Source organism: Cynocephalus volans, chromosome 8, assembly GCF_027409185.1.
Source record: "Cynocephalus volans isolate mCynVol1 chromosome 8, mCynVol1.pri, whole genome shotgun sequence".
NCBI classification, from domain to species: domain Eukaryota; kingdom Metazoa; phylum Chordata; class Mammalia; order Dermoptera; family Cynocephalidae; genus Cynocephalus; species Cynocephalus volans.
The window spans coordinates 130694223-130721008 of record NC_084467.1 but is presented as its reverse complement, the minus strand read 5'-3'; the positions used below and the strand labels follow the sequence as shown (position 1 = coordinate 130721008).

Sequence of the window (26786 nt, the reverse complement as noted above, 5' to 3'; positions counted from 1 at the left end):
TTTGGTTCACTATCTAATACTTATGAAAGGCAGTGTGGTATAGTGTTGTGCTGAGCTGCACAATGCACATAAAACAGCCAAAATTTTTTTTAGTTCGCTCTGGCCAAATGTTTCCAGGGGAAGGCATCTCACCTCTATGAACACACTGGTTTCTTTATCTGAAAATTAAGAGGTTGGGGCTAGTTTATCTCCAAGGTCACTGAACTCTAAAAATTCTACACATCAATTATTTATTTCCAGAATATATCTGTAATAATGCAAAGGTATTTCAAAATATTCATGGAAAGATTTGGAGTTTTTAATTCTACTTTTCCACCAACTTTTGGAAGTATCCTCATATAGATGAGGTTGAGGCACACAGAAATTTATTTCCTTAAAAAGCTGCGGAGCCAGAAGCAGTATCTAGAAATCTTCAGTTGAGAAATATATTAACTAGCACATTACCTTCCCAAGGACTGGTAATCATTACACACATTACAAACTGTTGCATTTTTATTTCAGTTAACTATCTCTTCTGCCATCACTTAATGCACTCTGTAAAAGTATACCAAAGTACAACACTAAGCAAAAATAAGAAGGAAAGGGAGTGAATTAATGTTTACTGTGCATATCCTACATAACATTAACAGAGAAAATATCACCCAATTTGTTAGGTCTACCACAGAGAGACTCAAAGAGGAACCAAAAATTCATGAACATGGCAACCAGACATGGGTTTCTGAAGCTAAGGAAAAGACTACTAAGAGATTTCCCTGTTATCCTCTTCAATTTTTTGATCTAAATAAAATCAGCAGTCAGGGGAGCCTCAAGAAGATATAGCATCAACACAGCTAAGGAAGAGAAGCCAAATGATTTTTTTAATTATCTATTTTTCTTTTCCCATTAAAACTTACAAGCAAAGAACTGACTTCTGTCTTTGAAGTACCGAGCCTTCTGGGTTTACTAGAACATTGAGTATTTCTGAGATATGCCTGACTTAATACCTCTTTCCCATCAGGAGAAGAAACTGAAATACACAGCACCCAAAGGCTTCTTGGCCATATAGTATGTATTTGTGTGCATATATGTTTGTAATGTGAGTAAGCTTTCATATATGCTTAGTTCTACAGAATTAGTGAGAAAAGAAAAACACAGATACACATAAAAGAGTTCGAATCTGGGACTGGCTAGTTAGTTCAGTTGGTTAGATTGTGGTTCTATTAACACCAAAGTTCAGAGTTCAGATCCCCATACTGGTCAGGTGCCAAAAAAAAGAGGAGTTAGAATTCATGAAAACCTTTCAAATTAACTAGATTTCAAGAAAAGGCATTTTCTTTTATTTATAACCAAAACAAAAAATATATATAGTTTATATTTGAGATTACTACGTAATATTTTCAATAAAATGATTCAGCAGGATGCTCTTATGAGGAAAGTTATGAAACATGAGGCATGGAGCCAGGGACCAGACCCCCCCGCCAACCAGGCACACCACCAGCACCACCACCAACTAGGTAAGGAGCATGCCAAAAACATCACCTCCATGTGGGTGGCCCACCACAGCCACCACAATAACCACAGCTGCCACGAAAGCGGCTAGACGCCACAACCACCACACAGGTGGTCCACCAGCCATTGTAGTGCACTGACCCAAGAAGAGTCACCAGCAGAGACCAAAGTAAAGAAGAGGATGTATCTCTCCACAAAGCTTACTCCAGAGTGACAGAAGAAGCATCTGCTCTACAATAATATTGGCGGACCTGGATACACCACGCAGCATTGGACAGATCACCTAGGCAACAAATCAACAGAGTAACCATTACTCTTTCAGAAGGAGAGAAGAAATCTAGGGTAATTAAAGGGGGGAGGGGGATAAGGAGAGATTGGACAAGGGGCATAAAGAATAAGTACAATTTGTAACAATGCATATGCTAGTAACATTAATTTGATCAACATATTATACCCAAAAAATATGTATGTTCAATTGATTCAATAAAAATTAAAAAAAAAAAAAACAACTAAGAGATATGGCTAAAAATAAATAAATAAACAATTATAAGAATAGCTATTACTTCCTCACGAGTTTTTCAATTTTCCCTAAACCAGCTTCACTGTTCAATTTCCCTGAAGCAACATGCCCAAACCACTCTATGAGAGAGGTGAGATGTGAACCATTAACATGGATTGTCAAGGTAAACTAGAATATACCTATGAGTTAAGATTTGTAAAAGACAATTAGAGATATTAAATTGGCTACCACAATCATGAAGGAATACACTATTAAGGAACTAATGAACAGAATTACCAATCTTTTAAAAGAGAATGCTTTAGAATGAAGAACAATGTATGAGTAAAATTTCTTCCACTAAGATGTATGACTCAAGATTCTACTGGTCAACTAGGTAAAATAACTTAAAATTCAGGTCTTATACGTCCCTTAATTTTAAGTGTTTATATTGAAGACATTAAATTTCTTTTTTTAACTTTCCTTGGTAATATGAACTTAGAACATTATTTTTACATCATGTACCCTATTGCTGATCAGAAAGTCTCATTTCCTTTTTTATTACTACAAATATTTTCATTTTGGAAAGACTTGTTTACATGTAAACTCAACAATCATCTTAATAAATCAAATAAATCAAAACACTATCCCAGATTTCAGTGAGTTTACAAATTCACCTATTTAAAATTTGCTCTCTTTAAGTCAAGTCCCTTAATCTAGAGATTATTTACTCTATGTCTCTCCCACCCTAAAAACTAAAAGTAATAACACAATCTGCAAATCGTTGTGGGACTGGTTTAGTACAGTAAATAACTCCACAATAAGCCAGGTAATAATGTGTTTATTACCTCTTGAGCAGCCTTTCCCTGAATGTTATAAATCGTATCTAAACCATATACACTATGGATTTAAACATTTTGATCATTAAAGCATGAACATCTAAAAATCAAGAAAAGCAACAATCACAGAGAACTATTCAATCATTTTGTATTCTCCAACTATACTCAACATCTTAGAACAGTGGTTCTAAGGCATAATAAGCATTTGTATTTAGAAAAACATTCCCAGCTGACTGTGATATACATACCCAACCACTTTAAATATACCCATCCTGGAGGACTTATGCTATAGAATCTTCTTATCCAATTTAATTTATACAACACTTATTCAACCAATAATTATTAGGTATACCCTCTGTGACAGGGACCATAGTAGACTCCCAAAGCATATTCATATAAAATGGAGTTCTCTGCTCTCCAGGAAAGGTGCAAGCCACATGCCCAGAACTCCAAGAATACCTACATAATATAACACAGACCACAACAGATTTTTTAAAAGCGAGAGATCAGGTATAAGTGCTATGTTTAGGAAATAGGTAATCAAGTAGTGTAGCAATGAAAGGGGTTATTTGTGAATGAGTAAAATTAAGAAGGAAACAAATTCTGTGGTTTTCCAAAGTATATTGAGTGGAGCCTTGGGGGATTCTTTCAGCAAGAGGGATCTAAAAACATTTTCCACTGACCATTATGGGTAAGAAGGGGCAGTACATCAGTTTGGAACTAAACCTACTTACAAGAGTTCAAGCCATTTGAGATATTGACAAGAGAGGCCATTAAAGCCTAACTATTGGCCCCAGGCCCACACCCGAGCCCCAGAAAGGCCCATCCACCAACTAACCAGGAACCAAGGTGAGCGCTGTCTGGCACATGGCCACCCCAGGCCCAAACTGAAGCTCACTGCCCAACCAGGAGCCAAGGAGAGCACTGTCCTGCGCACCGCCACCACAGACCCAGACCTGCCTGACCCACTGCCTGATCAGGATCCAAGGTGGTCTACCACAGCCACTGCCACACCTGCTACCACTGCAAGGATGGCTCACCACCACAGTAGCAGCCAGGACCACCCTACAAGCAGCCAATCACACACTCGAATGGAATGATACAAGAGTCACCAGCAGAGCCTACAAGTAGAGGAAGTCTTTCTCCTTATAGCCCACTCCAAAGTAATACAAGAAACAAGTACTCTACCAGATGACCAAACATCAAAGAAAAAATACTAGAACTACAAATACACAAGAAAATATGACACCACCAAAGAAATTCAGTAATTCTGAAGTATCAGACACCACAGGGCAGGAAAACATTGAAATGTCTGAAAAGGAATTCCAAGCAATGATCTTAAGACAACACAAAGAGATAAGAGAAGACTCAATTAAAGAACACAATGAAACAAGTAAAAATATCCAGGCTACAAGGAGGAAATTGACAAGGAGATTAATACCTTAAAAAAGAATGTCGCAGAACTCCTAGAACTGAAGGATTCACTCAATGAAATAAAAAACACAACAGAGAGCTTGAGCAGCAGGCTAGAGCAAGCAGAAAAAAGAATTTCAGATGTCAAAGATGGTCTCTTTGAAATAATCCAAACAGACAAAAAAAAAAAAAAAAAAAGAATTTTTAAAAGTGAAGAAAATCTAAGAGAGCTAGCAGACAACCTCAAGTGCACAAACATCCAAATCATGGGTATTCCAGAAGGGGAGGAGAATGAAAAGGCATGGAAAACCTGTTCAAGGAAATAATAACAGAAAACATTCCAGGTATAGGAAGAGACCCAGACATTAAGATCCAGGAAACCCAAAGATCCCCAAACAGATTCAATCCAAAAAGATCCTCTCCAAGACACAGTATAGTCAAATTGGCAAAGCTCAGAAACAAAGAGAGAATTCTAAAAGAAAGAAAAAAGCGGCAAGTCACCTATAAGGGAGCCCCCATCAGACTAACAGCAGACTTCTCAACTTATAGGCCAGAAGAAAATGGGATGATATATTCAAAATACTAAAGGAAAAAAAAATTGCCAACCAAGAATACTATACCCACCAAGGTTATCCTTCAGATATGAGGGAGAAATAGTGTATTTTCTACACAAACAAAAATTGTGGGAGTTCACCACCACACAACCAGCATTACAAGAAATTCTCAAAGCAGTCCTGTATCTGGAAAGTGAAAAATGATAATCACTACCACAGATACACAAGAGCGAGCAAAACCTAACATTGAAACAAAAATGAAAACGAGAAAGAGGAAGATGCTAAATCATGCCACCTCAAAAATCCAACTAACATTGAAGATGAAAAATAAAAGGGGAATAAAGGAACAAAGGATATTTAAATAAACCAAAACAAAAAGCAATAAAACGTCAGGATTGTAAAGCAATACCTGTCAACAAAAAACCTAAATGTAAATGGATTAAACCTCCCATTCAAAAGACACCATGTGACTGACTGGATTAAAAAGCTAGACCCAACTATACGCTATCTTCAAGAGATTCACCTCACCTCTAAAGATACACGCAGACTAAAAGTGAAGGGATAGAAAAACATATACCATGAAACAGACACCAAAAACAAGCAGAAGTAGCTATTCTTATATCAGATAAAATAGACTTTACACCAAAAACCATAAAAAGAGACAAAGAAGGCTATTATATAATGATAAAGGGATCTATCTAGTTAGAAGACATAATAATCATAAATATGCATGCACCCAACACTGAAGCACCTGGATATATAAAGCAAACACTTTTAGATGCAAAAAAAGAGATAGACCCCAATATGGTAATAGTGGGAGAACTGAACACCCCTCTCTCAGCACTGGACAGATCTTTCAGGCAACAAATTAACAAAGAAACATAGGATTTAAACTACACCTTAGATCAGTTGGACCTAGCAGATATGTATAGAACATTACATCCAACAACTATAGAATACACATTCTTCTCATCAGCACATGGAATATTCTCCAGGACAGACCACGTTAGGTCACAAATCAAGTCTCAGCAAATTTTAAAAACTGAACTCATTCCAAGGATCTTTTCAGACCACAATGGATTAAAACTAGAAATCAATAACAAGTGAATCTCTGGAAACCATACAAGTGCATGGAAACTAAACAATAGGTTCCTGAATGACCTATGAGTCCAAGAAGAAATTAAACAGGAAATCAAAAAACTTCTTGAGACTAATGAAAATAAAGATACATCATACCAAAACCTGTGGGATACTGCAAAAGCAGCACTAACAGAAAAGTTTATTGCAATAAACACTTACATCAAAAGAACAGAAAAGCTTCGAATAAACAACCTGATGCTACACCTCAAAGAACTAGAAAAACAACAATAATCCAATCTTACAAGTAGTAGACAGAAAGAAATAATTAAGATCAGAGGAGAAAATGAAATAGAGATCTAAAAAAATATACAAAAGATCAACGAAACAAAAAGTTGTTTTTTCAAGAATATAAACAAAATAGACAATCCATTAGTTAGGATAACAAAAAAACAAGGAAGAGAGAAGACCCAAATAACAAAAATCAGAAATGAAAAGGGAGACATTACAACTGATACCACAGAAATGTGGTAGAGATTATAAACAACTGTATGCCAACAAATATGAAAACCTGGAGGAAAAGGATAAATTTCTGGACACATACAAACTACCTAGATTGAACCACATACAAACTACCTAGATTGAACCAAGATGACACAGAAAACCTGAACAGAGCAATAACAAGCAATGAGATTGAACCAGTAATCAGCAGTCCTTCAACAAAGAAAACCCCAGGACCAGATGGGTTTACAGCTGAATTCTATCAAACTTTTAGAGGAATAAATAACAATTCCCTATAAGCTACTCCAAAAACTTGAAACAGAAGCCATTCTCCCAAACTCATTCTATGAGGCCAGCATCACCCTGATAACAAAACCAGACAAAGACACAACAAAAAAAGAAAATTACAAGCCAATATCCTTGATGAATATGGATGCAAAAATCTCAACAAAATATCAGCAATCAGAATACAGCAACATATACATAAAATTATACACCATCATCAAATGGGCTTCATCCTGGGGATGCAAGGATGGCTCAACTACACAAGTCAATAAATGTGACATACCACATCAACAAAATCAAGGAAAAAACCAAATGATTATCTCAATAGGTGAAGAAAAAGCATTCACAAAATTCAACACAGATTCATGATAAAGACTCCCAGCAAATTAGGTATAGAAGGAAATTATCAACACAATAAAAGCCATATATGACATCCTGAATGAGGAAAAGCTGAAAGTTTTTCCCTTAAGAACAGGAACAAGATAAGGATGCCCACTCTCACCACTTCTATTTAACGTAGAATATAGAAGTACTAGCCAGAGCAATAAAGCAAGAGAAAGAAATAAAGAGCAACCAGACTGGAAAGGACAAAGTCAAACTTTTCCTGTTTGCAGGTGACATGATCTTACACATAGAAAAACCTACAGATTCTACAAAAAAACTCTTAGAGCTGATTAACAATTTCAGTAATGTTGCAGGATACAAAAGCAACACTCAAAAATCAGTAGTGTTTTTATCCTCCAACAACGAACTAGCAGAAAAAGAAATCAAGAAAGCAAGACCATTTACAACGGTCACAAAAAAATAGAATACCTAGGAATCAACTTAACCAAGGAGGTGAAAGATTTCTACAATGAGAACTACAAAACACCATTGGAAGAAACTAAAGAGGGCACAAAAAAAAGTGGAAAGACACACCATGTTCTTGGAATGGAAGAATTAACATTGTGAAAATATCCATACTACCCAAAGCAATCTATAAATTCAATAAAATCCCCATCAAAATACCAATGACATTCTTCACAGAAATAAAAAAAGCATTCCCAACATTATGACACAACAAAAGACCCCAAATAGCCAAAGCAATCCTGAGCAAAAAAAATAAAGCCAGGGGCATAACACTTCCTGACCTCAAATTATATTACACAGCTATTGTAACCAAAACAGCATGGTTCTGCCAAAAAAACAGACACTTGGATCAATGGAACACAACAGAAAACCCAGGAATCCACCCACATACTTATAGCCAACTGATCTTTGACAAAGGCAACAAGAACACACATTGGAGAAAAGACTGCCTCTTAGTAAATGGTGCTGGGAAAATTGGACATCCATATACAGAAGAATGAAACTGTACATGTACCCCTCATCATACCAAAATCAACACAAAATGGATTAAAGACTTAAATACAAGATACAAAACCATAAAATTACTAAAAGAAAACATAGGTGAAACACTCCAGGAAGTAGGACTGGACAAAAACTTTATGAATAAGACCCCAAAAGCACAAGCAACAAAAGAAAATATAAGCAAATGGGATTATATCAAACTACAAAGCTTCTGCACAGCACAGGAAATAATCAACAGAGCAGAAAGACAACCTACAGAATGCAAGAAAATATTTCCAAATTTTACATCTGACAAGGGATTAATATCCAGAATATATAAGGAACTCTAACAACTATACAGTAAAAAAAAAAAAAAAAACAATTAAAAAACGGGCAAAGGAGATGAATAGACATTTTTCAAAGGAAGATACACAAATGGGCAACCGGTACATGAAAAAATGCTCTGCATCACTAATCATCAGGGAAATGTAAATCAAAACCATACTGAGATATCATCTCACCCCAGTTAGACTGCCCGTTATTAAAAAGACCTAGAATAACAAATGTTGGCAAGGATGCGGGGGAAAGGGGAACTCTTCCACACTGTTGGTGGGACTGTAAATTGGCATTATGTAAATTATGTAAATTGGCCATTATGGAAACAGTATGGAGGTTTCTCAAACAAATACAGGTAGAGCTATATGATCCAGGAATCCCACTACTGGGTATATACCCAAAGGAATGGAAATCACCATGTTGAAGGGATACCTGCACTCCCATGTTCACTGCAGCTCTATTTACAATCACCATGTAGTATCAACATCTGGAAGAAAATATGAGAAGAAATAATCAAGAAAATTTGGGGGGAAGGTATATTACCAGAGAGTAAAGACAGATTAGCTGAAACTGTATAATACTGACATAAGAAATCACAGGCAAATCAAAGAAGCAATAGAGAATTCCAGAGCCTACCATATATGCAAGAATTTGGTATAAGGCAAAGGCAGCATGTTCCAAAGCACTGGTGAAAGACCAGTGCTATGGTTTAAATGATGATGTCCCCACCAAAATTCATGTTGAACTTAATCTCCAATGCAACAGTATTTAAGAAATGTGGCCTTTTGAAGGTGATTTGGCAGAGCCCTCGAATGAGATTAGCACCCTTATAAAAGGATCAAAGTTAAAGAGAGTGCTCTCTTCCCCTTCCATCCCTTCCACCATGTGGGATGGAGCAACAAGACACCATCTTGGAAGCAGACAGAAGCCCTCACTAGACACCAATCCTGCCAGCACACTGATCTTGGACTTCCCAGTCTCCAGAATTGTGAAAAATAAATATCTATTGCTTATAAATTACCTAGTCTCAGGTATCTTGTTATAACAGCACTAAGGACTAAGACAGACAAATTTATTCAAAACATTAGTGGAAGAAGGGAGTATTCAATAAAAGGTAATGGGACAACTGACTACTGGGGGAAAAAAATTAAAATTGATCCTACCTGGAACCATACTCCAAACAAATTTCAAAAAGATTTTGGTTCTTTGTAAAATGACTAGGAGAAAAAAGATAACTATTTCTAACACTAGCATGAGGAAGAACTAAGCAAAACGCAAAGGAAGAAATCATAAAGAAACAGACTGATAGTTTAACTCCATAAAAATTTAAGACTTCTACATATCAAATGAAAATGTGAGAAGAATGTCAAGGTAAAAGTTTGAAACATGACAAAATGTGACAAAATGGTATTATCCTAAATATATAATAAGCTGCTAAAAATAAATGATGAATAGTCCAATAGAAAATAAAATAAAGGACATGTAAAGACAAATGACCAATAAACATATAATATGCATATCTGAATGGACATGGAACCCTTTGCTAACATTCTCCATTAACAGAAAATGTGATAGACTACTACAGTTTCGTTTTAGAGTGGTTGATCGTGCAGGGGGGTTTTTGTTTGTTTTTTGTTTTTTTTTACATTAGTAACTGGTACTCAGTAAATTCTAACAGCAGGATCCTCTCTGGAGAGAACACTGCTCATGCCTTTGCAGACCTAAGCTGAAACCAAGCTATCTGATCCCACTGACAGCTGTGTTCACAGCAGACAAAGTGTCACCTGACACTTTCGATTAGGAGTTTTGTGCTGTCTAGGCAAGACAAGTTCTAGCTTGTCCACCTCAGACAGATGACCATCACATCTCTATAAACCCTCTGAGTCCTAGAGACAACCCCATATGAGCAGGATTTCTCTTTTCAAGGATACATAGGGCAAAAGGCATCTAGAGGAGTCACAATAGCACCTCTACATCCTAAGCCTACAATAATATTCTGTTCTACAAAAGTAAATAAAAGGACACAAAAAATACTCTATACTAGTTTATATTTCGTATGAAAATTTTATAAATAAGAAAATATTTAAGCTGTTATAAAGTTTATTTTTATACAAAAAAGCACAGTTGACTTGATTGTAAAGCAAGTACTCAATTCAACTAGCCATCTATGTCAGGAAAATCTAGCCGACTTGTTCATACTGCCAACCCAAGAAAATACCAGTGACCTATATTGGAGACATCATGCCTGTAATAATTACCACTTACCAGGTACCTACGTATTTATAATACTTCCAAAAACTCTACAAAGTAGTTATTATCCTCATTTTATAGATATGAAAACAGGAAGAGAATGGTTGTTAAGTAATTTGCCAAAGGTCACAACACGAGCATAGCAGACAGCTGAGGCAAAACTCAAAACCAACCCACCAGATTCCAAAGATTCTGCTTTTTCCATTATGGAATGATGCCTATCAAAAAAAGAAGTATAGCTGAGTGTCATAAAGCAAAAAAAAAAATAGAAAGAAAGAAAGAAAAAAATATTCAATAATAATATCTAACATTTATGGAGTACTTATACTAAGCATTTTACATTCCATTTAACCTTCACAATATGAGGCAGAGCCAATATTTATCTGTTTTTATAAATGATGAAACAATAAAGGCTAAATGACATGTCCAAGGTCACATGGCTAGTAAAGCAATCTGACCAGAGAGACCACTCTTAACCACTCCACACACACACACACACACACACACACACACACACACACACACACACACACACACACACACACACACACACACACACGTTACCACTTAACAAGCTTAGTAAGTGGCAGGATCTGTGCTATACACTTTTTTTTCCTCCTCTTTTTCAAGCAATTCCTTCTAGATTACCAAGGCTTACACTTGGGAATTTTACAATGGTAAACCGACAACCAAGCACAAAATGAAAAGTCAAAGACTTTTCCCCCCTAAATTCTCCAGATATCTTTTTTGTTTGTTGGTTGGTTGGCTAACCACACAGCTAAATGTTATTTGCTGTCCTTTTTTCCTAAAGGCAAAAAATGGGGCAGGAATCCTCTCTTGCTTCTGAATAAAGGAATTCAGATAAAAATATAAATATTTTATATCAAAATTACCATATCTAAACTAAGTTTTACAAATGGGAAACAATTTCCAAGATAAACAACACAGAAACCATAGTAAACTAAATCTGAACTTCACTTTTTTTTTAAAAAACCTGCAAATAACTTTCCTCCCACTAGTCAAAGCCCCCTTCTCAGCACCTTAATTTTGTGTCATTTAAGTAAATATGCACAAATATCTAAATATCATAGGCCTTTCATAATACCCCTACATGTTATTAGTACCAGAAATCGCAGCCCCCTTTTACAACTTTAAGCAAATAGACTGAGTACAATGAAACATATGTTTAACCTTTCTTCATTCCATAGATAAAGGGACTATCCTGTTATACGTACTATTTTTTTTTTTTTTTTTTTTTTTTTTTGCAGCTGGCCCATGTGGGGATCCGAACCATGACTTTGGTGTCATAAGGCTGCACTCTAAACAACTGAACTAACTGGCCAGTCCCTACCTACATTTCAAATCTTAACGAAGTACCTTAGGATCTCCATTAACGCATCTGAGTAAATCTGAGCGTACGGCAAGAAGCCAGTCAACAAATATTTCCCAAACAATAATTAAGTGCAAGGCATCCCATATGAAGTTTAAGTCAGATCAATGCTTTTTTGCATGTTTTGCTAAACCCAAATATAAAATGTTTTTCCCCACAATATCAACACATTGGCTCAAACAAATTAAAGCTTGTATTTCACTGTAGTAATCATTTAACTGTATATGCATATCAAAATATTATGTTGTGTACCTTAAATATATGCAGTTTTAAACTTGTGTTTCAAATGACAATTAAGACACTTAAGAAAAACAGGTGTTGGTATTTTAAATGTGAATAAAGCTTTAAATCATTTAAGGAAAAAAAAGGAAAGAAAAACAGGTGTTCACTAATACACAGTTGACCTATACACACCCTTCCCCAATAATATGGAGGATAATTTTGAGATTTCATTCTAACAAAATCAAAACCTATACCTGTCATTCCATGTAATGTTCAATGGTCAAGTAAGCAACGTAAGGGCACTTGCAAAGTAAAGCAATTGCAGCCTTTTGCTTTTATGAAATGAATAGGCCAAGGAAGCAATATCAGTTTGAGGAGATATATGTTTTCTATTTTTAACAGCACAATTTAGGAATGTAGCAACTATTACATACTAAATGTTTAGTGTAGCAGTTGTAATTTTTAAAGATTTAAACATTCAAGGTCTAGTTTGTTGAGAGTAAGTTACTATAATCCACAAATAGCACTTATTATTTTATTATTATTAAAAAATGCTTACTATGAACCAAACGGTACTGGGCATTTTAGTTATCTTTTAGTTTATGTACACAGTTACAAAACTAATTGTCTCCCCACCTTACAAAGGAAGGAATACATTCAACAGATTAAATTTCATTTGTTCTAGTTAACATAGTTAATTAAATATAGATCCCAGATTTGAAGCAACCAAATCAATATCACTTTGCAGTGGTCTGTCTCCTACAATGATGACTGCCCACTAGTCAGGTGCCCACCTCAAGCCTATTGGTGGGGACAGGGGGATCCAGTTAAACGGTTTAAAACATGCCTGCCTAGTTTCCTGCCCAAAGTTTCCATCTGAAGGGACTGTGGCAATGGCAGGTGTCATAACTCACTGCGCTAAAAAGAAAACTTTATTTCTCTGTTTTCTTATTTCTATGTGGGGGCTTTCACTTCTTGCTAGGAGGCGTGCAATACTGAAATCCTCACTATGTTTTCCAATCCACTTTTACCAGTAAAGAAGCTCATACTTTATTCGATCCACATTTGGCTTCTCGTTTCTGTTCTTAGTTAAGAACTTGGAGAGGTGCAGAAGTGACTTAGACACTCTCCAACCTCCAATTGACATGTGCGGTACAGTTAGATAAACAGATGGGGTTTGAGATCAAGCAGGTGTAGTTAATGAAACACACTAAATACATGAAGAGAATCATGAGGATGGGTATTATATACAAAATAAACCCATAACATTTCAGAGATAATCTATTCTTGAACATACATTTACTTCAACCTATAAAATCTTCAGACCATTTGGTTTAATACTCCGACCACTTTGAAAAAAAAATAAGTCAACACCACTTGTTTTTATTGCTGCTCAGAAATTGAACTCTATTCGGTGCACTCAGTCCTACATTCTAATTTCAACTTTTATAGTCTGGCCCATATTTCCCTTTATTAAAGTAGGAGACTTCCTAGACTTGTGGTTACTCTGATGAGCTCAATCTGATCATTTCTCTGTATACTGACTGCTCTGGACTCAGCTTGTCTCTGTTATTTCAGGAACTTCTCTGGTTATGCCCCCAAGCATCTTCTAGCATTGCTCTCTGTTCACTGGCAAATAAAAACCAGCAGAGTAGTAAGCAAACTGATCAAGGCATACCAAGCAGTTATAAGAAAAGGGTTAAAGCCAAAGAGAAAGAAAGCAACAGGAATGCATGAGAGAAAGGATGAAGCTGGCAATCAATATTTAATGAGGAGCTACTATATGGCCTCCTCCCAACAAAAGTATGGATTACACATTATCAGTCCAATTTATAAGGGCAGCAGACTCAAATTAAATAGTTTTCCCCAAGGCTACACTACAGATAAGAGACAGAAAAAGAACTGCAATGTTCCATGATCTGACTGACTAGTATGTTTTTTCTCAAACAGGTAACATATATCCTCAGGTATAAACTGAAACATACTGGGGATACACTAAGAAAAAGAAGGTGGATGCTAAATCTGGTATATAGTGTCAGCTCTCTTCATTCACCACAGTTTTCCAAAATTAATAGACAAGCAGGAAATGTTTTTTTGTTTTTCTTTTTTGGGTAGTAATTAAAATATTTCTATATTTACATGAACAGTATGCAGTGAAATGTAAAATTAACATGAATTCTTAAGATAAAATAGAGAATTTAAAAATTTTTCAAGCTGTTCTAAGGTATATATCCCAAACTCCCAAAGGGTATTCTTACTCTCCCCTGCTTTGGAGTTCTTTGTTGGTAGTTTAAGAAGCCCTATTTTCCACAAATTGGGAAGAGGAGGTTAAAAACACCAACAATTGCTTATAACTGGGTTTAACAAATTTGAGCACCTTCCCCAACTCTCTTAAAGAGAGTCATCACTTCCTCTACAGTGCTTATACAACACTTTACATATCACATAACTATTTATATGTATCTCATCAATTACAATTATTTCCTCTAGAACAGCAATTATGCTTTATTCATCTTTGTATTCCAGCTCTTTGGAAAATATAAGGAACACAGCACACCACCTGATAACACTTATTGAATGAATGGGTGCACCCTATACATTGCAAAGACCAAAATAATTTCTCTCTAGTAAGATCATTTCAGCACAGAGAATTTAAAGATTTGAATTACATTAGACAATCCATACAAATGCCAAATCCAAATCCACTTTACAGCTAATGGGATTTGAAAGGCTAATTTCCTCACCTGTAGTGAAGAAATCACATTCCATAGATTTAATATAAAGACAAACACTAAACACTCACTGCATATAGTTCTTTATTTAAATATACCCTGTCAAATCAGAGAATTTCTGGTCATGCAAAAACAAAACTGATTAACCAGGAATACCTTTACAAACAATGCCTTCCATTCTATTTAACCTAGCACACCTTACTAAGGGCAACAGACCTGAAGACATACAAATCAGAATTGCAGTATATTAGTTTAGCTTTAATTTCCTATGCTCCAGTTCTAGTTCTATACTTCAAGCCTATTTGGTTCTCCAGAGAGCAAGTATCTTTATATTATATACAGTCACAAGGAAAATTTTAATGCCTATGACCTTCCTAGTTTTTCAAAACTTCCCAGAAGATCATCAGAATTCTCAAGATAGTGTCAATGAAAAATGGACAAATGACTATTTTTAAAAAGATAAGCAATACTTCCCCCCATGTTTTAAAAAGCCTTCCACTTTAGTATAAAATTTGCATGTTCTCTCCAACATTAGCATCTGAAAATTCTTTAAATGTCCCATATTTTATTAAATATAATGTATACTTGGATGTACACATTCCATTTAAAAATGTACTACAGGCTACCAATAAGGTGACTAAGTGACATTTTATTAATTACTGCCCTCCACAGTACCTGACACACTGTATGCAATTAATAAGTATTTGATTGATTAAGTCTACAAATAGTTAAGCATCTTATTATATAACAGACACTGCTGCAAGCACAGGCTCTTATACTATGGTAACCCAGACATATATGGCCCTTGCCATCATGGAGTTTTCAGACTTGTGGAAAACACAAATAAACCCACAAATATATACTGATCAAATGTGACAAGTCAAATGATGGAAAAGAACAGGGTAGTACTAGTGGGGCTGGGGTGGGACTGGGATTGTCCTACTTTATACTGGAATATTATCCAATATCTAGGAAGCCTCTCCAAGAACAGAACATTTGAGACAAGACCTGATAAGATTTGAGCCAGCCAAAGATTTAAAGAAATGATCATTCTAGGTTATGGAAACAGCATGTGGAAAGGCCCCGAGGCAAGTTTCAGAAATTGAAAAGCCAGTTTAACTTGATCACAGAAAACCAGAGAGAGTAGATTTCGAAAAAACTTAGCAAGATGACAGATAATGTACAGTCTTCTACCACATTTAAGGATTTAAGGTTTTATTATTCTAAATACATTGAAAAATCTAAAATGAAGCATTATAGGTGAGGTGGATATAAGAAAGACCAAGACATAAAATGCCAGAAGGTCCTGGCCCAACATCAAAAGCTTGATAAATATACACATAGATTTCAAGTTAAAATAAAATGGTTAAAGTATATATATGTTACCTTTTCATGATTCCCTACTTTAAACAACTTTTTTAATTAACCCATCATCTACCAGAAATCATCACATTCTCCTCCCTTTTCATCTCCATACTAGCAGAGGTACAACTGAACAATAAAATGGTCAAACACAGAGGAGAAAAAAAGTACATGGATAATGACAAATTGGGAAATCAGCCTCTGAATAAATGAGCAGACGAATTCTTCTACGGGTAACGGTGGAAGGGGTACAGGGATCTGTGCAAAAGATGGAGACATTCAGAAGTGTTTAAATGTTAACCACATGCATTATTTTTTAAATCAAAACACTGACATTCATTATTATGTTTCTCACTAGAAGCAGTCTGAAATAACAAAACTTCTTGACAAAACATTTCAAGAAAACATTTCATAAATTATTTCCATTTAATTTTTAATCAAAATGCAGAAGTGAATATTAGCTATTACTTTGTGAGATTAACTATCCTTGCATCTTCACCATCTACCTGAAATTCAGCTACACAGAAAATTTCTTTGGGAGTTTCTACCTACAATATTCTATCCGGTAAACATCTTCATCATTCAATGAAATATTTTTCATCTCTACCAAAATGAGTCTGAGCATTACTGTCCAAAAAGGACCAGAAGTCAACATTTAACTATTAGAATTCTTTTTAATTTTAACCAAATTTTAAAGTAAACATATACAATGATCCAGTGATCCATCTCTAAAAATCTTTCCTAGGGAAATACTTGCCAATATATAAAAACACAGGGTTCAGATCCCAGTACCAGCCAGCCACCAAAAAAAAAAAAAGAGAGAGAGAAAGAGAGAGAGAAAAATACAATTACAAGGACATACATGTTAGCATTGACTTTAAAGTGGGGTGGAGAGGGAGAGAAGGCAATGTAAATGTGTAACAATAAGAAAACAGTTCAGTAAATTACATGGTATTATGCTGCCACAGAACTGTCACAGAAAGATATCCAAAATACACTAAGTCCATTATAAGCTTGTTTCATTTTTTAAATGTTTATATTTATTAAACGATGTATACGGAAAAGCAGAATTTCACTTTTTACTCGTGCTCTCCTTCTGTGTTACAATTATCACATACTACCTAATATTTTAAAACAAAGGCAAAAAATTTCAAGAATAATTATTTAACAAATAATGCTATATTTCTTTAAATAAAACAAAATCCTTTTAATTATAGGTAAAACCTTCTAAAAGAAATAAAATTAAAAATGGCCTTTCAATGTACCCTAGCCCTGTAATTCTCAAGGCAAGGTACATACAATTTTCTCCACCTCAACTGGTATATTTACTTACTGAACAGTCTCTAAGCAGTAGATTTGGAAATTAGATCTAAAAGATTATAGGGCATCTATAAGTTACCCCACATTTCCCAGACACTGTCATCAGAAACAGAAGATGGCAGAAAGCCTTAACAGATACCTCCCAGATTCCTCCTATCCCTAGAAACACACTTCAATGGAGTCTATGAACCCAGAGAGGTCAAGAATCATTGCCCTATATAACAAATAACAAGATGAGCAGGGAAGGATTGCCACAACAACTCCACACCCACCTTGAGTGACCTGTGGGATCACCTCCCACACCACTTAAGTTGAGCATCTTTTTTTTTTTTTTTGGACCAGTAAGGGGAATGCAACCTTCAGCATGGTGTTGTCTGCACCACGCTCAGCCAGTGAGTGCACCAGCCATCCCTATATGGGATCCAAACCCATGGCCTCGGGCTACCAGCCCCGCACTCTCCTAAGTGAGCCACAGGGCCGGCCCAAGCATCTTCTTAAATAAAGCAGGTATTTCCAGCATACAAATGCCAAAATTAAGAGCTGATTACCTTTGACTACCACAAATTGATGAAGTAAATAAAGAGATGTAGGTCTTAGTCTGGGAATCTGAGCTACTAAATTCTGAAAAGAGTACAAGAGATAACATTGCAGAGTTTTACTAAACTTTTCTATTAAGAAAGATTCTAAGTAAGAACAGCTACCAGAAGACTTTGTTTTAATAATATATATGAAACATCTCAGGCCAGTTTGCTAAGCTCCAAATTGTCTGGGACATTTTAAAAGTCCTCTGGAGAATGCTTTCCCAAGCTTCGGAGTGTTTTGTTTTTGCTTTAATTTATAAGAAAAATACTGATAGATTTCATTTTGGTCATTTTAAATTTAAGTGAAAATAAAGACTCCATTGTCATTTCAGCTGGGCTAAGGTCCTCAATAAAGTAATCCTTTAAAAGAAAAAAAGAAAAGAAAAAGAAAATATTTTTACTAATACATATTATACATTTAGTACAATACATATTAGTATATTAAATCTGTGTAACTAATACTAAGTACATATCATACTTTTAGTACAGTACATAGTATATTAAATATTTGTAATTTATATAACATTAAATATATTAGTAATACATCAATACTAAGATTTATTATAACTTTTTATAAGGTTAAAATAACTCCATTTGGTGCTACACTATATACAGTCCAACTCTCTAATCAGCTTTTTAATAAACACCAGTTAACTCAGTTGTAAAGCAGATATTCTTTTACCTCCAAATTCTAATCATGTTTCCTAAAGCAAAATCTTCAATTCCATACAGCTCAGTTTCTCCATCTCCTGAGAGTGCCATATACATTCAGAAGGCGCTTTGGTGTAAGCAAAATAGCTAACTTTCCTAACTGGTATGATTTTTAAGGATGCTGAGAAGATACTGACATTTAAAGAAATATTGCTTGGAAAAAATTAAAATCTTAAACTCCAAAACTCAACTTCCATTTTTTTTTTTGATTGGATATGATTAACATACAAACAACTTTAATATCAAGTGTTAGAATTCTCCTAAACTGCCGTAGAAGTACAAATCAAAATAACCCCTCCAGAAACTAATTTGACAGTATCTACTAAAAACACTGGTGGTTTAAAAAGTCGTCCACAAATTCTTTGATACATCTCCCTTCAAAAAGTGGAGGGTAATGTTCCTCCCTTGAGTGTGGGTTGGTTTAGTGACTTGCTTCTAACAAGCAGAATCTGGAGAAAGTGATGGTATAACTTTGGAGGCTGGGTTTTCAAAGGCACCATGGCTTCCTCCTTGCTTTCTCTCTTAGATTACTTGGTGAGTGTAAAGCCAGCTGTCATGTCAAGAGCTCACTCAAGCAGCATTAGGGAGAGGCCCTCATGTTGAGGAACTGATGCCTCCTTGCCAGTCATCTGAGTGAGCTATCTGGGGAGTGGATCCTCCAACCCAGTCAAGCTTTCAGATAACTGCAGCACTGGCCAACATCTTCATTGCAACTCCACGAGAGAACCCTGAGCCAGAAACACCCACCAAAGACATTCCTGGATTCCCAACCCAAAGAAACTGTGAGAAAATAAATATTCATTGGTTTAAGTAACTAAGTTTTGGGGTAGCTTATTTTGCAGCAATAAATAACTAATACACATGCTCTATGACCTAATAATTCCATTCCTAGGTATATGAGTACAGTCAAAAGAAATGCATATATGCATTCAGTGAAAGACATGTACAGGAATATTCATAGCAGCAATAACCATAATTGCCCCAAACTAAAAATAACTCATATGTCCATCATCAAACAGAATGGATAAAATGGGTATATTCATACAATGCAATACATTACAGCAATGAGCATTAAGAAACTATACCTATGTGAAACAACATTGATAAATTTCACAAACAATGTTGAGTGAAAGAAGCCAGGCACAAAAGAGTAAATACCAAATAATTCCATTCACATAAAGTTCAAAACAAGTGCTAAAAGTCAGGATAGTTAGCCCTGGGGAAATAGTGACTAAAAGGCAATACAAAGAGGCTTCTATGGTGCTAATAACATTCTATTTCTTCATCTAGGTGCTGGTTACACAGTTGTGTTAACGTTATGAAAATATATTGAGCTGTACGTACACTTATGATGTGTGCACTTTTCAATACACAAGTTTTACTTCAGTTAGAAATTTAGTTTAACAAATACAAACATATATTCCCAGAAAGAGTACTAGGCAAGAAAAGCTGCCAGATGACTTCAGGCTTTTTTACTATGAACAGCTCAGGTCAATCCGCTCAGCTCCAACATATTATTAACTGATTAACTGTTGATAGAGTTTGGATGTGTTGTCCCCTCCAAAACTCATTTGGAAATTTGATCCCCAATGTGGCAGTGTTGGGAGCTGTTTGAGTAATGGGGGCGGATCCTTCATGAATGGATTAATGCTCTCCCTGGGGGAGGAGGGGTAGTGAGTAAGTTCTTGCTCTATTAGTTCCCGTGAGACCTTTGTTTAAAGGACCCTGGCACCTCCTCTCTCTCTCTCTTGCTTCCTCTCTCTTGCTTCCTCTTGCCATGTGATCTGCTTGTACTTGCCAGCCACCTGCCACTTTTCCACCATGAGTAGAAACAGCCTGAGGCCTGTGTCAGATGCAGCTGTCCCAGAATCATAAGCCAAATAAACCTCTGTTCTTTATAAATTACCCAGTCTCAGGTAATTCTGTTATAGCACCACAAAACGGACTACAACAACTGTTAACAGTAATTACATCTGTAAAGAGAAGAGAAGCGGGGGAGGGGGTTTACATGCAGGGGACTTTCACTCTTTACTACATATACTTGTGTATCACTTAAATTTTTTACCAAAAAAATATGCACATGACATGTGGTACCAATGTGATTTAAATGCAATAAAAACTTAAAAATACAAATACCCCTAAAAAGAATTTACAGTTTGGAGTGAATACATTTAACAAAAGTTTTCCAGAAGGAATACAGTAAAAAGCAGAGACTGACAATAAGTACATAAAATGACAAAGTAATAACTATGTACTAACATTTGTTAAGTACTTACTACAGGTTAGGTCTTCCTCTAAACCCTTTACATGTATCAACTCATTTAACTATCCCGCATTTAACTACTTTTTACCAAGAAGGAACCTGAAGCACAGAGAGCTTATGTAACTTTCACAAAGTCAGAGCTATTAAATGATGGAACAAGGATTCTAACACAGTCAATCTGATTCTAAAGGACCCAGTCTTAATTACTAAGATATACCGTCTCTCACTTTACCGCTAAGAGAGGGAAAAGGCTTCTATGTTATCCTTCTTTATAAGAAGAATTACCATTTACAATGGGGAGATTCTATTCTCTTCATTTTCACACCTTTTCTTTTGGCATTTTACAGGTGGCAAGACTAAGGAACGGACCAAACCAAAAGAAACACAACCTGATTTAAAAATATCAAAAGACGTAAACAAAACACCTCACCAAAGATGTACAGATAGCAAATAAGCACATGAAAACATGCTCAACCTCATATGTCATTTAGGGAATTATAAATTAAAACAATAATGAGATAACACTACACACCTATTAGAATGGCTAAAATCCAGAACACTGACAGCACCAAATGCTGACAAAGATGGGGAGCAAGAGTTATTCATTAGTGGTGGAAATGCAAAACGGCACAGCCACTTTGGAAGACAGTTTGGCAGTTTCTTACAAAACCAAACACAGTCTTATCATACAATCCCACAACCACGCTCCTTGGTATTTATCTAAGTATGCTGAGAACTTATGTCCATACAAAAACCTGCACACAAATGTTTATAGCAGCTTTATTCATAACTGCCAAAACTTGGAAGCAACCAAGATGTCCTTCAAAAGGTGAATAGATAAACTGTGGTACAAATAATGGAATATTATTCAGCACTAATAAGAAATGAGCTATCAAGCCGTGAAAACACATGGATGAATCTTAAATGCATATTACGAGGTGAAAAAAGCCAATCTGAAAAGGCTATGTATTATATGTAGTTCCAAATATAAGACATTATGGAAAAGGTAAAACTTGGAGACAATAAAAAGAGCACTGACTGCCAGGAGTTGCGGGAGAGGGTGGAATGAACAGGCAGAACACAGGGTAATTAGAGCACTGAAATTATTCTGTATACTATAATGTTGGATACATGTCATCATACTTTTGTCAAAACCCATAGAATGTACACCACCAATAGTGAACCATAATGTAAACTATGGACTTTGAGTGAAGAAATGATTTGTCAGTGTAGGTTCATCAATTGAAACAAATTGTGTAAACACTCTGACGCAGGGATGTTCACAGTTAGGGAGGGTATGCATGTGTGGGGATGGGGGTATATGGAAACTCTACTTCAGTTTTGCTGTGAATCTAAAACTGCTCTAAAATATAAAGTCTATTTTTTTAAAAGGTTTAATAAATAAAAATAATGGGGCTGGCCAGATAGCTCAGTTGGTAAAGTATGGTGCTGATAACACCAGGCCCAGGGTTCAATCTCTCTGCCGGTCAGTCCCCTCCCCAAACAAAAAAAGTAATGGCATCATGGGGTTAAAAGCAAAAAGATAAAAAGAGGCTGTTCATAATGCCTTGAAAGCTTTTTTGCCACTTTCTTCTCAAGGTTTGCTGGCACTTCAAATGAATAGATAATCATGGCCCTTCCTGGCCAAGCATCTTTATGAGTTTGAAATTCCTGCAAATGCCAGGTTGGGGGCAGGAATGTGTTGTTCCAGGATCAAAAAGTTCACATTCATCAACTGAGAACTACTAATAATCAGTTTTTCACACAACTCTGGTATTCTTGCTGCCCCACCAAATTTTAATTCTTACAACAAATGTTTTCTTCCCTTCACCTTTTGCTGTTTTAAAAAGATTCTATGTTATCCTTCTTTATAAGAATAATTTCCATCTACAATGAACAGATTCTATTCTGTTCCTTTTCACACCTTTTCTTTTGGCATTTTGATCACTTCTCAGCCTTTTAGCTAAGATCAAGTATAGTATCTTTTGGCATTTTATAGGTGGCAGGACTGAGAAAGGGACCAAACCAAAAGAAAAAACAGGACAAAGGATGTACACCACTGTTCTGAACTGAATGCTTGTGTCTCACCGAAATTCACATGTTGAAACCCTGTCCCCTAATGTGATAGTATTTGGAGGTGGGGTCTTTGAGAGGTAATTAAGATTTGATGAGGTCATGAGGGTAGAGCCTTCATGAATGGGATTAGTGTCCTTGTAAGAGTCCAGAGATAGCTTGCTTCCTCTTTCTGACATGTGAGGACAGAGAGAAGACAGCTGTCTATGAACCAGGATGGGGGCCCTCACCAGACACTGAATCTGCTGACACCTTAATCTTGGACTTCCTAACTTGCAGGACTGTGAAAAATAAATTTCTGTTGTTTAAACAGCTACCCAGTCTATGGAATTCTGTTATAACAACAGCAGCCAAAACAGACAACCTACCTATCACTTAACCAAATTCCAACAAGTTGCTACAAGGATATTTCCACTTACATCCCAATGGACCAGACTTAGTTATATGGCCACACCCAGCTTTCAAGTAAGGCTGGGAAATGCACTTTATTACAGGTGATCACGAGCCAAGGTAAAAATTCTGTCACTTCAGAAGAAAGGAAAGACAGGTATTGAGGAACATTTTAGCAGGCTGTGCCACATTCATCCTTGTCTCCTCACTACAATGACTGACACATACATAGCAAGCACTCAATAAATATTTTATGATTTCTTAAATCGATTCAACTACAAAATCAAACATTTATCGAGAGTTTCCTACATCAAGTTCAAATTCTTATTTTAAGATTACTTCATAAACTAGTCCTCCTTATATCATCTTGTTTCTCAGTGTGTGAGGGACAATTTAGTGTGCTCCATGAAAGTAAAGGACTGGGAACCCACCTACCTAAATTTAAATCCCAATTCCACCATTTACTAAGTTTGTAATCTCAAGTGAGTAACATAACTTCTCTGTGCTTCAGGATCCTTATCTGATACTAACAATAATATCAGCTTTCTAAGGTTATTTGAGGATTAAATGAACAAATACATGTAATCCACTTTGATCAGTATCTGGCACACAGAAAGCACTCAAACTGCTAGCCATTATTACTCCCCATGGTCAACTAATTGTCCCCATGGTCTTTATATTATCCTCTAGACTTTAGGAAACAACTCGGATCCCAGTCTAAAGTCGTTTTTCTTTTGTTCTGCCTCTTGAATTCATGGTAATTGTTTCAATCTTTTGATCTTGAGACTACATAATTTTGTATAGCTTTGTTTGTAATACTCACTTTTAACAATAAAGATTTTCTATTTCCTCATCTATCTACTGCCTACAAACGTCACCTCAAATCCCACCTCCCCTATAAAATCTTTATTGCTTATTTTATTAATCCTGGTTAAATAGCATGCATTAGAACAGACCTTCAAATACCTACACTCTCAGCTTTTTTTTCCTGAAGAGGAATGATAGCTAAAGGTAAAAGTAAATGGCTCTTTGCAGAGAACAGTAACTACAACACTATCCATTGATTTTTCCTTCTGTAAAGTTTTCCAGCTTGGCAGTGGGGCAAACCAGGAAAGCGAGGAACTCTCTAACAAAACCAATTCTAGGAGCAACATAAAAGGAAACATGGTCACAGATGTCAATGATAGTTGAAAAATACTAGACCTTTCATTTTTCATGTTTAGAAAATATTTTGCTTAATGCCTTTTGACATCTTAATTATCCCATATTCTTCCAAATTTTATTAAAATTGGTGCATACAAAAAACAGATAAACTATTCAACTCAATAGAACCCAATGGGATTTATACAGGCGTCAATTAGAAAAATGATATCCCAGAGGCTGGCCCATGGCTCACTCAGGAGAGCGTGGTGCTGATAACACCAAGGCCACGGGTTTGGATCCCATATAGGGATGGACGGTTAGCTCACCCCTTACCGGTCATCTTTTAAAAAAGAAAAATGATATCCCAACATGGGAAATACATCAAGAAAACATACAAATTGTATCTACAACTCTCACCTCATCTCTATGTGAAGCACATAGATTTTACAGGAGATATAAACATGAACACAATAATATATGTCTTCAAGGGGCTCACGGTCTAATAGAAAAGAGACATCATTACTATAACTCAGTATTATTATGTATGGGACATAGAGACAAACTACTCTAAAACACACGTAAAGAAAAAGCTTTAGAAGACTATACATCAAGATGCACACAGAAGTTATTGCTGGTTTTCTATAATAAATATACATAAACTTTATGTGGTCATACTCAGAAAGGCAACATGAAAAAAATCAAAATACATAATTGCTGTATTTGTTAGGAGGACACAGGTTTGAGTGTTCTAATTTTTTTAATCCCACACTGTTGAGGAGTTGTTTATTGGGGGAAGGGGGAAAAAAAAAAAAAAAACCTCTTAAATGCTACCAAAAATGCATTTGGGGGTAGTGGGTAGGAACTTCAGGAACTTGCCTGTAGGAATGCAGACCCAGAACTACGCACTATCTCCAACAGCTTAAAAAAACCTGCTCACTGCTTAAGCCGTAAGTTATGATTTATGGTTGTAGACTTTTCATTTCATCTTTTGACTAAAACCTACAGCTGCCCCTCTTCCTCCAAGATCCAGTATTTAAGGAAGTGGTTCTTTATCTCTAACCAAAGTATTTTATTGTGATCTCAATTTCCTTTTCTAGGATTCGGGGAGAGAAGGGACAGGAATCACTTGAAGTCTATTAAGGGTACTTATTAACTTTCTCTTTACCAACATAAAGAGAAATTCTAACCATTTTGGTAATTGACTTATAGAGCCTATGCTCCATCTCTTACTGCCTATTTCATTTTCTTTCTCTGACTCTTCTCAGTTTAGCTCTGATTTATTTAATTGTCACCCTCACTACCATATGCTCAGGAATGGTGATCTCACAACACACACATACACTCTCTCACAGCCCTAGCTTGTCATGGTGGTTATATCACCCTTACCAGTGATGAGTTTAAGAAGCAATGATCCAATTCTGGCCAATGCAAACTAAGGAGAAGTCCACCTCAGGACTTCTAAAAAAGATTTTCCTTACTTAATAGAGATGCATGGAGGAATATGCTCCTATTTTTTGGCCTGACATCACAATGTCTATGAGACATCAACATGCTAAGCATGACAGGTCAAAATGATAAAAAGCATCTGAAACTTATCATGTTTCTGAGCTGCTGAATTAACCTGAAACTGCCCTCCTACTGTTAATGTGAGATAATAAAAGCCCCTTGTAGGCAAGCTATTTTTCTGGTGTTAACTGCAGCAGAAAAGAACCTGATAAAGGTTTACATCTCAGTTCTGCCACTTATAAACCAAGTCATGTAGTACATGTTACTTAATCTCCTTGTATCCTCTGTTTTCCCAGCTGTAGGTAAATTAAGTATAAGAAAAGTCCCCACTTCACAATGTTGATTTTATAAAATACAGTTAAAGATGTGACAAGTACCAGGCATATAGTAAGTGCTTTTATTACTATTAAATTATCAAGACTGAACATACAAACACAAATAAGTCAAATTTTAAAACAAAAGAAAAAATATATCTTATACAGAAGACAAGAGCCACTATTTCCACAAAATAAAAGTGTAACTTCG

The 26786-nt window shown here is 35.8% G+C and overlaps 1 protein-coding gene across 7 annotated transcripts in view; it reads right to left on the bottom strand.

The window, feature by feature from the left end:
- The window catches only part of RABGAP1L (RAB GTPase activating protein 1 like), a 646375-nt gene that overhangs the window by 606491 nt on the left and 13098 nt on the right, over window positions 1-26786 (bottom strand). For 4 of the 7 annotated variants that reach the window (XM_063104460.1, XM_063104464.1, XM_063104465.1 and 1 more), the window contains exon 2: window positions 8751-8805. The exons of 1 other annotated variant lie outside the window; for it this stretch is intronic. In XM_063104460.1, coding sequence (XP_062960530.1) covers window positions 8751-8792 — 42 coding nt within the window. In that variant the 5' untranslated portion in view covers window positions 8793-8805. 2 more of the 7 variants (XM_063104463.1, XM_063104462.1) reach the window with 2 other exon arrangements.